Source organism: Castanea sativa, chromosome 3 (genome assembly GCF_040712315.1).
Source record: "Castanea sativa cultivar Marrone di Chiusa Pesio chromosome 3, ASM4071231v1".
Taxonomy (NCBI): domain Eukaryota; kingdom Viridiplantae; phylum Streptophyta; class Magnoliopsida; order Fagales; family Fagaceae; genus Castanea; species Castanea sativa.
Window position 1 is genome coordinate 57,233,456 of NC_134015.1, and position 13,497 is coordinate 57,246,952.

Genomic DNA, 13,497 nt, shown 5'->3' on the forward strand with positions numbered 1-13,497 from the left:
GCTTAGTTTGGCTTGGCATTGATGTTGATGGCAGTTGCATGAGCCAGTCGATGGCTTGGCTTTGTGGGTCTTTAGCTGTGGTTGTGGGTAGGAGTTGAAATTGTTGTTGGTTGTGGCAGTGGGGTTGTGGCTAGGTTTGGAATGATTTTAGATAGTGCTTTTTGGTTATGGGATGGATTTTGTGGTGTTGATGTGGTGGGTTTGCTTCTGGATGTTATGTAGTGGTCTTGGTGTCCTTGGTGGTAGTGGAGGGTTGTGGGTTGATGATTTTTTAAATCTCTTTTTCAAATGTCTCATTGGATTTTTTGTTGGAGGATTTGTGAGTTTGTTAAATTTTGGTTGTTTTTATGTGTGATTTTGGTTGGTTTTTGAGATTTTGATGCAAATTTGGTAGATTTGGGTTGTGGTAATGGTAGTTGGTGGGCAGTGGAGGTGGTTGAGATTTTGGGTTTGCTAGTTGTTCTTCAAAATCTTCAAATGAGAGATGGAGAGATAGATAAAGTGAGGTGTCGAAGAAATAATAAAAAATTAAGAAAGAAATAATATTTAAATGAAGTGGTAAAAAAATAGAATCATTGATATAAGGTGTTTTGTAAAGTGAGATGGTAAAATAGATAAAGTAGCTTTTTGTGGTGCCAAATTGTGAAATTTATATTTCCATCAATGTGGATGCTCATAGCCAAAAAAATTGGGGACTTCCCAAAAATTTTGTTTAAATGAAACACTTTCTAAAAGCCTCAACAAACATTTACATTCCCTTCCCATAAAAAATCAAATAAAAACATTTACTTTCCCTACTTTGTGATAAAATTGTAATAATGCTATATAACCTAGGTATTACATTATTTTGGTGAGTAGTTTTAGTGCCACATAAACTACTGTAACTTTTTTCACAACTATCTTACGTATCAAACTGTGACTGGCAGTTGTTACTTTCACCTGAACCCACAACTTTTTCTTTATCACTCACAGTCTCCCATGTGTATAGTTGTGTAACAAATTGTGCCATTTTATGTGCTCTTATAATTTTTCGACCTTGGTAGAGACGACAGATTACAAAAAGAAATGAAGGATAAAAAAAAATTAAGCTGCTGATTTCTCCTCTTCAGACACATTCTTAGATAACTGTTGCAGGAAGTTCCCAAGCAGCCTCTGATCCAAAAACATATTAGGTATCTGCAAGAAAGAACTATTAAGTAAAGCTTGCACACACAACACCCCACGCCCACACACACACACACACACACATACAAGAGAGAGGGAAAGACCTTCTCCCCAAAGAAAATTTTTGTATTATCAGCTATGGCCTCGATGAATTTAAGCTCAAGAAATTGCGGTGTTAGCTTCAACTTGTTTGCTTCAGCTTCCTTCAGTAAACTAGAAATGTAGAGAGAGCAATAATATTAGTCATTTCTATGATACCATATTCATATCTTTTAAACTGAAAAGTGAATGAAGTTTTCACCGGTAGAAATCTGCATCGGCCAAGCTCTTTTCCCGAGCCATGTATATCTGGTTCTCAATTTCTTGCTGCTTCCTGACACTATCCTTTTCCATCAACTTCTGTTCCATAAGGATCTTGCTCACATTTGCAACCTTCTCAGCTTCACTGATAGCCATTTTCTTATTTGTCTCTGCCTCTTTCTCAACCACTCTCTGTTTCTCAATAGCAATTAAGACCTAACAAAGTAACATCAACATAAAACATAGAATGATGCACTCCATTAACTTCAAAGGCTTACTATATAATAAATTATCCAATATGTTTTTCATTGACTGGGTGTGGGTGCAAACATATGCATGTACAAAGTTTGGATATAAGTGAAAAAAGCTCAAAGGGCCAAGGCTAACTAGTTTAAAGAGTAAACTCAATGTTCAGCTATAATTTGAAATATTAAACATACATTAAAAGCACATTTAATTTAGAAAGAATCTGCATATCAAGAATCATATTGGGTGCAAGTGTGTGAGTGTCTATTTGCTTTGCTTGACTAACAGAGGAAAATAGAAGAAAGTAAAAGGACCTTCTATCGTATTCAGGAAAAAGAAACCGAACCTTAGTGCGCTCCTCTTCCATCTGTTCAAAATTGCGTCTTATGCTTTCCGGGATTTTTGGCTTTGTAACGCGAACACTAATGATTTCAATACCTGGAGCATAACGTGTGCAGTCACCCTGGAGAGCATCTTTCATCTTTTCATCAATCTGTGAGAGTTAAATGCATTGTCAATATAATGTGAAGTAAATAAATAGAAAAGGATTTGATTACCCCTACACTAGCACATGGTGCCATGATGTTACACAACTATATGAAGTATAGTTATAAGGAGCTTCTTAATAATGCTGGCAACTTAACACCAACATAGATTCCCAAAGAGAAAAAATCCGTGGAAGTCAACACAGCACTACTTGCTGGGATTTTCTTGAGGAGGGATCAAATTGTTCAACTTTTAAGTTAAGATTTCAATATGCTAAACAATCTGTCAGATTAAACTACTAAAGCAGAGTACACTGCTCTAAACAACACTTGGAAGACTTCTTATACTGTGAAGCTAAATTGGAAGCTCCTAAAATGTTTTCATTTATGGCTTTAAAGGGTATGTTTTCTTTAGCATACTTGATCAAAAACATCAATGTAGACTTGCTGAAGAGAGTGAGAGCTGCAAAACTGATTGATCTCGTGATGAATTTTGTCATATATCCATGTATTGTCATACTGCACCCCATAGTTCAGCAGAGTGTCATGCACATAGTCCTTGTGAAGCCGGTTAACAACCTAAGAAGGCATTACAATGAGTGCATATAAGCTGAACATTTCACACCTTAGACCATTTGTAAACCATAATGTTAATAAAGAGCAACATCTCGTAGCTGTACCTCTATCTTCTCAAAGTTAATCATTACACCTCCTTTGGTACCACAAGGAATATCCCTCACCTGCAATTATACTCCCAGGAAGGATTTGAACATTTGACTGACAAGATGAAATTCCTCAATTTTCATAACATCAAATTTTACCTGATCTGTCTGAAGGGTTACTTGAACAGGCTCATAATGGGTTATAAAAGGCAGCTTCAGATGAAAACCTAAAAATTAAGTGCATGCATAAATTTCACAAGTTCTAGGAAAGCAACTACTGAATGAAAATTATAAAGAAATGACCATAGTCAAACCTGGATCTGTAATAGTCTTTAGAAGGGCACCTCCTCTCCAGTAAACCCCAACATGGCCTTCTGGGACTTGGTGCAGAATGGAAAAACCATTCCTAAAAGTTGATGATGAAGGAATAACTATCTGTAAAATTTATATTCATGTCAGATATTTTCAAACTCAAATAAAATGATATGAACACTTGTTCCAGTGACTGAGATTCAGATTAAATCTAAAATTTTAAACAAACTAGCATTTAATAAGCAAATTATATAGTCACTCCATAAAAAAAAAAAAAAACAAACACTAATCCACTATTTTCTTTTCTTAGGTATGCCTCCCTGGCAGCTGCAGTTACTAATAAGTAAAGGAATGTAGCAAATCACAAAACCAGCCCAGCCTGCCAAGAACAACATGACAAGTTTAATTGTTTTTAGTTTAGTAAATCTTTTGATCAAAAGACTAATTCAAAGTGGGAACTAAATATGTTCCCATATCTTCAAAGAGGTTCTTTCAAAAACATGCTCTCCAAATCAAATTTTTAAATTTTGGTGTTTTCACATGCATGCAAATTTGACATTTTCATAAGCTGCATGTTAACTAAAACTGGTTTTGAATCTAGATAACTGGATTAATAAAACAACTGCACTTGAACTACTAGTATTTTTGGTTCAGCTTGTATCAAACCAAACCGGCTTTGTGGTTAGCAAACTTCCACAAAAACATTCAGGCAACACAATTACAAATAGAGTAATTTAGAAATAACTCTACCGTCCCTAGTGCATACTTGATGCCACAATGTAAATTCCTTTTAAATTTTTTTCAAAAAATGTTAATAATTAAATGACAATAGGCATTAGAACCACAGTTTGTAATGCAAGGTGAAATGGACAGAAAAAAAAGTCTTCTGTCTTACTCTTACTATATTCTATTTTATACTCCACCATTCGTAATCAACCACATCCCTTTTTCTTCGTATCAAGTAATCCACTTTTAAAATGGGGAAAGAAAAAAAAAATCAGACGTGTGACATACTACAGTTAGTGGAGCATAAAGTGGAAGACTATGAATGGGATAGAGCATTTTTATTTGTAATGGAACACCATTGAAGCATTTCTACTAGAAGCTATAGGCTATTATTCACTATGATGCACCTCTGTTGTAATCTTTCAATGAGAATATTGATGCATGTTGAACCTGACTTGCAACAATGCAAGTCCACACAGAACAACTACTACCATCACCATAAAGGGAAACAAATACTAGAAATAATCTAGAGTCACATTTTTATATCAAACCAATTTGATGAATTCTAAGTCACATATTACAGATCCTGAAATACTATTGAACACGTGGGAATACAACAATTAATTAATATCTCTAGGTATATTTTAGACATAGCCTATATTTAATTCTAGTTTTCAAAACAAATAACAACTATCAAAATCTTTAAAAACATATCTAAAATCAAAATAAAATTTTTAAGGGTAAACTACATATTTGGTCCCTATTCCCTACATTATATTTCAATTTAGTCCCTAACATTTTAATTGTGTCAATTTAGTCCCTAATATTTCAATGTTGTGTCAATTTAGTCCCTGCAGTTATATTTTGAATGAAAATGATTAATATGGCGAATGACCAAAATAAAAAATTAACTTCTGTTGACGTGAAAATAAACTAAAATTTTATTTTAGTTATTTGCTATGTTAGTAATTTTCATTCAAAATATAACTGCAGGGACTAAATTGACACAATATTGAAATATTAGGGACCAAATTGACACAATTAAAAGGTTAGAGACCAAATTGAAATATGGTGTAAAGGATAGGGACCAAATATGTAGTTTACCCAATTTTTTTTCCCTCCTAATACCAATGTAGTAGTTTTCTTGCCATGTCCGTATTTGACATGCGTCTAGAACAAAAAGGTATCTTATGAATCGAGTATATGTATATCTACCCTCTCACAGTGTGTAGATCCCTTTTTATCTTGTGCATAAAATAATCATTGGTCTGACATGGATACAGTCAGAGATTTTGGAGCATATATGTTTCTTCACTTAAAAGTATACATGATGAAGCATCAATTCAATTATTAAACAACAAGCAAGCATGCTTTGCTAGCAAGCCATGTTTTACAACGAATCAATTAAAGCAGACTAAAAAGCACAAAAGTGCTCCAGCAATTTGATTCATTACAGATATTACATTTATTATTAAAATCCGGACGAACATTGAAAATTACTGAAGAAAACGATCGAATCGACATTGAAACAGAACCACAAATCACACAAAACGATAATGCAGAAATGCCGAAACCAATGTAGCTTTAAAAATAAATGAAGATTGAAATAAGGATCATAGAATAAAAAACAGATAATGTGAGCGATCAGATGCTAAAGCAAAGGCTATTGAAATCGATGAGAGAATGCGATAATATTGAAGATGGCCATGAAAAACAAAGCGGCGGCAGTTGATATTTATAGATAGATATAAAATACCATGGCGAAGATTGCGATGAAGGATAGGAAGACTGTGAGAATCGCAGAGAAACCGCCACCGCCACCGCCGCCGCCGTGAGGAGGCTGTGGAGTTACGGATCTCGGTTGATGTGTATCCATAATGGCGGTTGGTTACTTGCTATTGGCTATCGCACAGTGTCAGTCAGTCTGTCAGTATGTAAGGTAAGGACTCACGCAACTTCCATGTTTACTATCAGCCAAAGGAATACGATGCTTTTCTAGCTTTTATTTTCTTTCGGGGTGGTTTCGCGTGAAGTGTGAGCAAGGTTTTTTTTTTTTTTTTTTTTTTTTTGGTGTGTGTGTGTGTGGAGGAAAATTGTACGGGAGACCTCCACGTGGACCATGAGTCATCATCACCTATATGGGACTAGGGGTGTCAATGTTCGACGCAACTCGTGGACACGACATAAACCCTACATGGATTTTTGCGGGATAGGGTTAGGCGCAGATTTGGGTTATAAACAGGTCAATTTGAAAGCAATGAGATAAGAAACGGGTCATAAGCAAGTTAACTTACATAACCCGCAATAGATACATTTGATACGCCAATTTGTTTGTGTTAATCCGAAATAACGCATTTAACACAACCTATTTAACTTATATAACAAATAAATAATCATTTTATTTTAAATTTGTCAAATACTTTTTATAGCCAACTTATATTTTAAATTTAAAAATAAAAGCAAGTAATAATAAAAATTTACAAAGGATATAATTGGAAATAGAAACTTTACAAACCCTAAATCCCTCAACCCTACGAATCCTAAATCTCTAAATCTTCTTATATTTTTGTAAAGAACTTATTTCTAAATGGATGTTATATGTTTGTTGAACTATATTATTCTGAATGTGGGTTGAAAACTTGAAGTATATACATTACTTTTGGGATGAAAAAAAATTTATTTCTAGATAGATGTTATATTTAATATTAAGCAAGTTGAAATAAGTTGGGTCACATTTATGTCAATCCAACATGACTCATCTATTAAGTGTGTCAAGTGGGTTGAGTCAGGTCAACCTACCTTATTAACAAGTCGGGTTAGAGTTGAGTTATTTAATTGAATACCCCTATCTCGACACGACACAAACTCAGCACACTATCCTAAATTGACACCCTTATACAGGACTATTCGGGAGGGTTTGGTTCGTTGTGATGCACATTACGATGATGCCATATTAAAATTTTTGGTTTATTCTATTTTTTCTAATATTACTATAATCTAAAATTACAAAAATATATCATATCACTTTAATCTCATCACCTAATGTAAAATTACAATAATGTAATATTATGATATAATATAATATCATGATGAACCAAACGCCCCATTCGGGCGATGGACTTATTAGCTAAACCTAACGTACACTTGAGGTTTTAGAATTTGGATTCAATATATCACACATTATTCATAGGGTATTAAGAATGTCTCTTGGATTGAAAGACACAGAGGATCTACTCTTTTTATTTTATTTTATTCTTTTTTTTTATGGAAAGGACACCAATTTCTTTGATATATATATATATATAAAAGGCATAAGACATATTGCCTTCATTCTCAAACCTATGTGTTTATTCAATCCCCTCATGACATGTGAGTATGTATTGGGCATAAGATATATGTGTGTATGAATTTTTTTATTTCACTTCAATTGATAGTCCTATATTTTACACTTTTTCTTTTTAAATTTCTTGACATTTTAGTTTCAAACTGTGGTTTTTTATTATGAACACAAATTTTAATACTTTGAAAAATAGATAAAAAGTTGAATTTAACTTATATTTTTAAAAGCAATCAAGACAACGAGACATATATACAACTTTATAAGTAAATTTTATACTCTTAATATTTTCAAATTGATTTATTTTTTTCAATTTATTTTAGAGATAACTTAGATGTGTAACAATAGTTTACACTTATATTAGTTTTTGTATGTTATAAACAGTTGTTTACAATTGTTCATTTATTTTGTAGTTAATATAAATTAATAATTTTTTGCTCTTATTATTAATATTATCCTTTAATTTTGACCGAAAATCTGACTTTGTTATTGTATGGGGGCTGTCATGGCTTTGTAGTATGCCCACGTGGGGCTTCCATGGCATTGGTAACATGCATATACAAATATAATGCATACGACAATTACATGTTTTCATTCTTATGCATGTGTGGGAATTGTATGATTGTAGATTTTTACATGCTATAAGAGTAAGATTGCAAATCTATATATCTATAGATATAATAATAGATGAAGTGGAGATTGCAAATCTATATATCTATATATATATAATAATAGATGAAGTGGAGAGAAACTCAAATTAGAATTTCAAATTAGAGTTTCAATTTTGTGCTATGCGTTCTAAATTATTAATTTTTAAAGAGTTTTATTTATTAATTTTAGAATAAAATGTGAAACCACATCATAAATATTTATCCAAGTGAGTTATTAATTACAAAAACTAAAGAGTTTAGAATAAATGTATTGTAAAAAAACAAAAAAGTGATTCACAATAATTTTATAAAAAAATATGGACAATTTACATTTTATACCTAATAATATCCTTAAATTTGTTTTTAAAGAGTTAACAAAATATAAAAATGACTATCAATAGTATTTAAATTATACATATAAGAATTATATTATGTATCTTATTGTACATTTTAAGTGTATTCATGTATATGCATGGAGTTACAAGCTAGTATCTAATAGATGAGAAATTTATTTTTTGTTAATGTTGAAATCCAAAGAACTTTCAGTAGCTAATTAATTATTTTTTTCGATAGTTCAATAGCAGTGTTACAACAGAAGAAAACGAATAAGTTACCTTCTTCTTGCAAGGTTGAGGAAATATCATGGACTTATAATATTTTACTTTCAAAAAGATAATCCTACAAAAATACTTGTAGGTATTTATGTTTAATTCATTTTTTTAATCTTCTAATCCTTTGATAACCTTGACTTACATGAGATTCTCAAAAACACTTGATCTAAAAGAGAAATTAACTTCAAAAGGAACCGTATTTTATAAAAATATATGATACAAATTGTTTTATGTGTACCATATTTATAATTTTAACTATTAATTTTTTTATATTATAATTTAATAGTTACAATAAGAGATGAATCGGAGTATTTGAATCTTGAATGTCTCAGATAGAAATATCATAAATACCATCCAGCTAAGTTACAAGACTTTTGATTTGACTATTAAAGTAAGATATTACTTTCTTTAATTTCTTTTATAATAACAAGTGAAATGTTAAGATTATATAGGTATGTTAAATTGTGTTTATGGATCAAGAATTTAAAGGTTAAAATGCCATTTCTGAAAATAAAAATTTAAATTCTTAGTACGTTTTCTCAAAATTTCCAAATGATATTGACATTACAACCATACTAAATCCTTCTTGCTACCCATTAAAAAAAAAAAATTCATTGCTCGCTATTTGATAACGGGAAATTTCGTTTAATTTTATGATTGATAATGCAACTGCTAATATTTCCAATTTCACTGTCAAACGAAACATTTTTTTTAAAAAATTACCTGATAATACTTCCAAACGAACTTACAATAATATTTGCTATGAAATGTATTAGTCTTATTGGAAAGAGCCAAACTTTTTTTTTTTTGGGGAAAAATCTACTTGAACTTGGTATCGAACAAATTTTTTTTCCTGATTGTGAAGATGAAATCATGAGAAGAATTTGGAGAGATACAAGAGACCAAGAGTACGTTTGAAAACATCTTATTTACATAATATTTACTAAAATATTTCATTTTTAGTAATATTTTTGTTAAATGTGTAACAAAAATTTAACACTAATTTGTTGTAAAAATGTTAAAGTTAGATTATTTGAAAAAAGAAATAACAATAATAATAATCCAAAACATAAGGCAAAACACAAAAAATAAATAAGCTTGGCAAAGGCACTCTAATTTACAAGTTTTCAATTAGAAAATAAATTCCTATATAATTTTTCAAACAAAGTTTGGTAACAAACTTGGCTGTAGATTAAGGCTATAATTCTGATCAATATCTTCTTACTAGGTATTATAATTGAACATAACTAGTATCACTATAGCAATCTTATAATTTTTTCTTGACTTAATAGATATTCTACAATTACACAATACTCTTGACTTACTTTCCTGTAACTATTATTCAAACTAAGATGGAAATTAATCTAAGTACCCATTTGGATCACGTCCAGCGCGTCCACGTTTAGCGTTTTTGGCTTCTTTTTTTTTTTTACTAGCGCCTATTGCACTGTTAATGGGACATGAACAGTGCAAATAGGCAAATGAATAGTATTTTGTGAGTGTGAACAGTAACTGAAAATTATTTTTTTATTATTTTCAGCAAAATAAACGGCATTCAAACGCACTCTAAGAAGCTAAGTGTGCGTTTGCCTAGAAATTATAAGGCGTTTTGCGTTTTTTGGCTAGGTCCCGCGGCACTATTCATGACCCAATCAAACTTCAAAAAACGCGTATAGGTAGGTCAGCCGTGGATCCCATGACACTATTCATAGTTTAAAAATTATTTTGCTATAGTGTTTTTAGTAATAAGTTTTTAGTTTTCAGCAAAATAAGCAGTATCCAAATAGACACTAAAAAATATGGATTCTAACATAACATGGGACACAACAACACAACAATTCTTGAAAAATTAGAACGCATGGGGATACAATAATTAATTAATATCTCTAGGTATATTTTAGACATAGTCTACATTTAATTCTAGTTTTCAAAACAAATAACAAGTATCAAAATCTTTAAAAACATATCTAAAATAAGAATAATTTTTTAATACAAATTTATTTTTATTTTTATTGGCATGTTCGTATTTGACAAGTGTCCAACAGAAGAAGGTATTTTATAAATCAAATATATGTATTTACACTCTCAGTGCGAGTAAATCCCTTTATCTTATGCATAAAATAATTATTGGTTTGACAATAACATAGGTATAGAGATTTTGAATTATATGTTTCTTTGCTTAGAAGTATACATGCAAGATGAATCACCAATTCAATTATTAAATAATTAAACGACAAGCATAAAGCAAGCTTTGCTAACAAGTCATATTTAACATCAAATCAAGCAAAACATAGATCCAATGAGGCCAAACTAATCAAAGCAGACTAAAATCACAGTCCTCCACTAGTTTGATTCATTATATATATATATATATATATATATATATATATATATATATATATATATATATATATATATATATATATATATATATATATATGTTAAAAGTACGAGGAATTGAATTTTAACCAAACACTGCCGAATGCGATTGCTGGAGAAAACGAATCGATAATGCAGAAAATGTGAGGGATCAGATGCTAAAGCAAACGCTATTGAAATAAATTAAATCAATGAGAAAGAATGCTTGTGATGATAATAAGGAAGATGACGATGAAGAACAAAGCGGTGGCGGTGGAATATTTATACATTGTGTTAAGAGTTGATATAGTTTGATATATAATACGTACGTACCATGGCAAAGATGGCGATGAAGGATAAGAAGACTGTGAGAATTGCAGAGAAACCGCTGCCGCCGCCACCTTGAGGAGGCTGTGGAGTTACAGGTCTCGGCTGATTTGTATCCATAATGGCGGCTGGTTATTGGTTATTGGCTATTGGCTATTGGCCTGTCCGCATGTGTCAGTCAAGTCTGCGAATGCCAAAGGAACCTCGTGCTTATTTTATAGCTTTTATTTTCGCGTGATGTTATGTATGACCAAGGAAGTTTATTTTAATTTTTTTGAGGGAAAATTTACAGGCAACTTCCACGTGGACTCATAACATGACAGAAAATCAATTATATGAGGTTTTTGCGTCATCATGATTATCTCATGCATACACACGTCATACATGCTTGTACGTGTAGGTTTTAGAATTTAGAATTTAGATCAAATATATTTCGGACAAAATTTAGTTTCAAAATGTAACTTTAAACTACGATCTTATTCAATATATATATATTTTTTATTGAATGTGAATTTTGACAAATTTATTATTGGATTACATCTTATTTTTATATTCTCTATACTTGCAAAATTTCTAAAAAATTAAAGATCAATAACTATGCCATCAATAAATTATTTAAATTGCAAGTTTTTCTAGTTTAATTTAAAATTATACATAAAATATAAATTTATAGATCATATAGTAAATAACATTTGATTGACACAAAATTTAACATATGTATTAAGAGCGTAAAGAACATGAAATTCAACGGTTAGATTTTTAAAATATGTAGTAATATTTATTTTATTAGGTAAGGTTATAACCTTAAGTTGCAACCAATTTTGTAGCTAAATTTTGTCCATATATTTAATAGTATATTAAGAATGTCTCATTGATCAAAAGTAAGGATGGTGATTGGGGCTTGGGAGGGTTGGTTGGGTCACAATTCTTGAAATATTAATTAGGATATGATCGACACTTACAATACTAGGAATACAATATTTAATTAATATCTCTAGGTATCTTCTAGACTTATTTTATGTTTAATTCTAGTCTTCAAAATAAGTAACAACTATCAAAATAAGCATGTCTAAAATCAATTTTTTTTAATAAGAAATTATATTATTTTTCCTCCTATGACCAATGTAGGAGTTTTCTTAGCATTTCCGTGTTTTACATGTATTCGACACAATAAGGTATCTTATTAATCGAATATACATATCTACCCTCTCATAGTATTGTAGATCCATTTATCCTATGCATAAAATAATTATTGGTCCGACATGAATACAGCTAGAGATTTTTAAACAACAAGCATAAAGCATACTCCAAAAAAAAAAAACATAAAGCATGCTTAGTTAATAAGTCATATTTAACATCAAATCAAGTACCGCCAACTTAAGAATATCCTGGCGAGGACGTAGTGCATTGGTCACTTCCGGTTGAGCCTTGGTTCAAGCTTAACATAGATGGGGCGACTTTCGCCAATCATGAGTCTGTTGGAATAGGAGCTGTTATATGTGATTACACAGGAAGGGTGGAGGCTGCTTTGAGTAAGAAACTGTATGCCCATTTAGGCCCTCTAGAGATTGAAGCAAAGGCGTTATAGGAAGGGGTAAGTTTTGCTTGGGACGTTAGCATTAGAGATTTGGTGGTAGAGAGTGACTCACATATTGTTTTTGACGCTTTAAGGGTGGTGGCACAGCACCATTGTAGTGTTGATTGAAAATGTCATTGAGGGACATGGAGCAAGCTAATAGAGTTCAAACGCATACTTAATTCCAACGTTAAAGCAATCACTCAATACATATCTTAATTAGCTTAGTGTGCATTTGGATTGCACGGCACTGAAATTATGTGTTGCATTTTGCATTTTTTGGGGGCCTATGGCACTGTTCATGGAACCACCAAACTTGGCAAAACACAAATTTTTAGGTAAATTTGGGTCTCACAGCACTATTCACACATTTAAAAATTATTTTGCTACAATGTTTTTAGCAAATAAATGGTATTTAAACAGACCCTTAATATACCAAAAACAATGACAATTATGTAACATGAATAGAGAAAAATCCCAGTATAGTTGAGTCCGTTTTGGCTGAGGACGTATTGAATTTTTTTTTTTTTTTTTTTCTATTTTAATAAAGTTACAGTTTTCTTATTAAAAGAAAAAAGGTAAAACATAGACCAATTATGAGACCAAACTAATTAAAGCAGACTAAAAAGTGCAAAACGATAATGCGCATTGCAGGAAGGAAATGCTGAAATCAACGTAGTTTTAAGAACTGAAAATCAAGGCGTAGAAGATGATAAAACAGATAATGTGAGTGATCAGATGCA

At 31.3% G+C, this 13,497-nt stretch overlaps 1 protein-coding gene across 1 annotated transcript; it reads right to left on the bottom strand.

The window, feature by feature from the left end:
• Positions 1 to 633: 633 nt before the first annotated feature.
• Positions 634 to 5,875, bottom strand: LOC142627333 (uncharacterized). The gene is made up of 9 exons (XM_075801174.1): positions 5,652 to 5,875; positions 3,172 to 3,292; positions 3,017 to 3,084; positions 2,876 to 2,935; positions 2,616 to 2,774; positions 2,057 to 2,203; positions 1,466 to 1,680; positions 1,269 to 1,377; positions 634 to 1,176 (listed from the first exon to the last, which is right to left on the bottom strand). Exons 1-9 carry the CDS (start codon positions 5,769 to 5,771, stop codon positions 1,084 to 1,086), a joined length of 1,092 nt encoding a protein of 363 aa, XP_075657289.1. The 5' UTR covers positions 5,772 to 5,875; the 3' UTR covers positions 634 to 1,083.
• Between the last annotated feature and the right edge of the window lie 7,622 nt (positions 5,876 to 13,497).

Excerpts from the sequence above, each read along its gene's own strand:
- LOC142627333 (XM_075801174.1), bottom strand. The coding sequence starts at position 5,771 with ATGGATACACATCAACCGAGATCCGTAACTCCACAGCCTCCTCACGGC. Across the intron at positions 3,085-3,171 it reads AAAGACTATTACAGATCCAG|GTTTTCATCTGAAGCTGCCT; the intron begins GTTTGACTATGG and ends CTTAATTTTTAG. Across the intron at positions 1,681-2,056 it reads TGGAAGAGGAGCGCACTAAG|GTCTTAATTGCTATTGAGAA; the intron begins GTTCGGTTTCTT and ends TTACTTTGTTAG.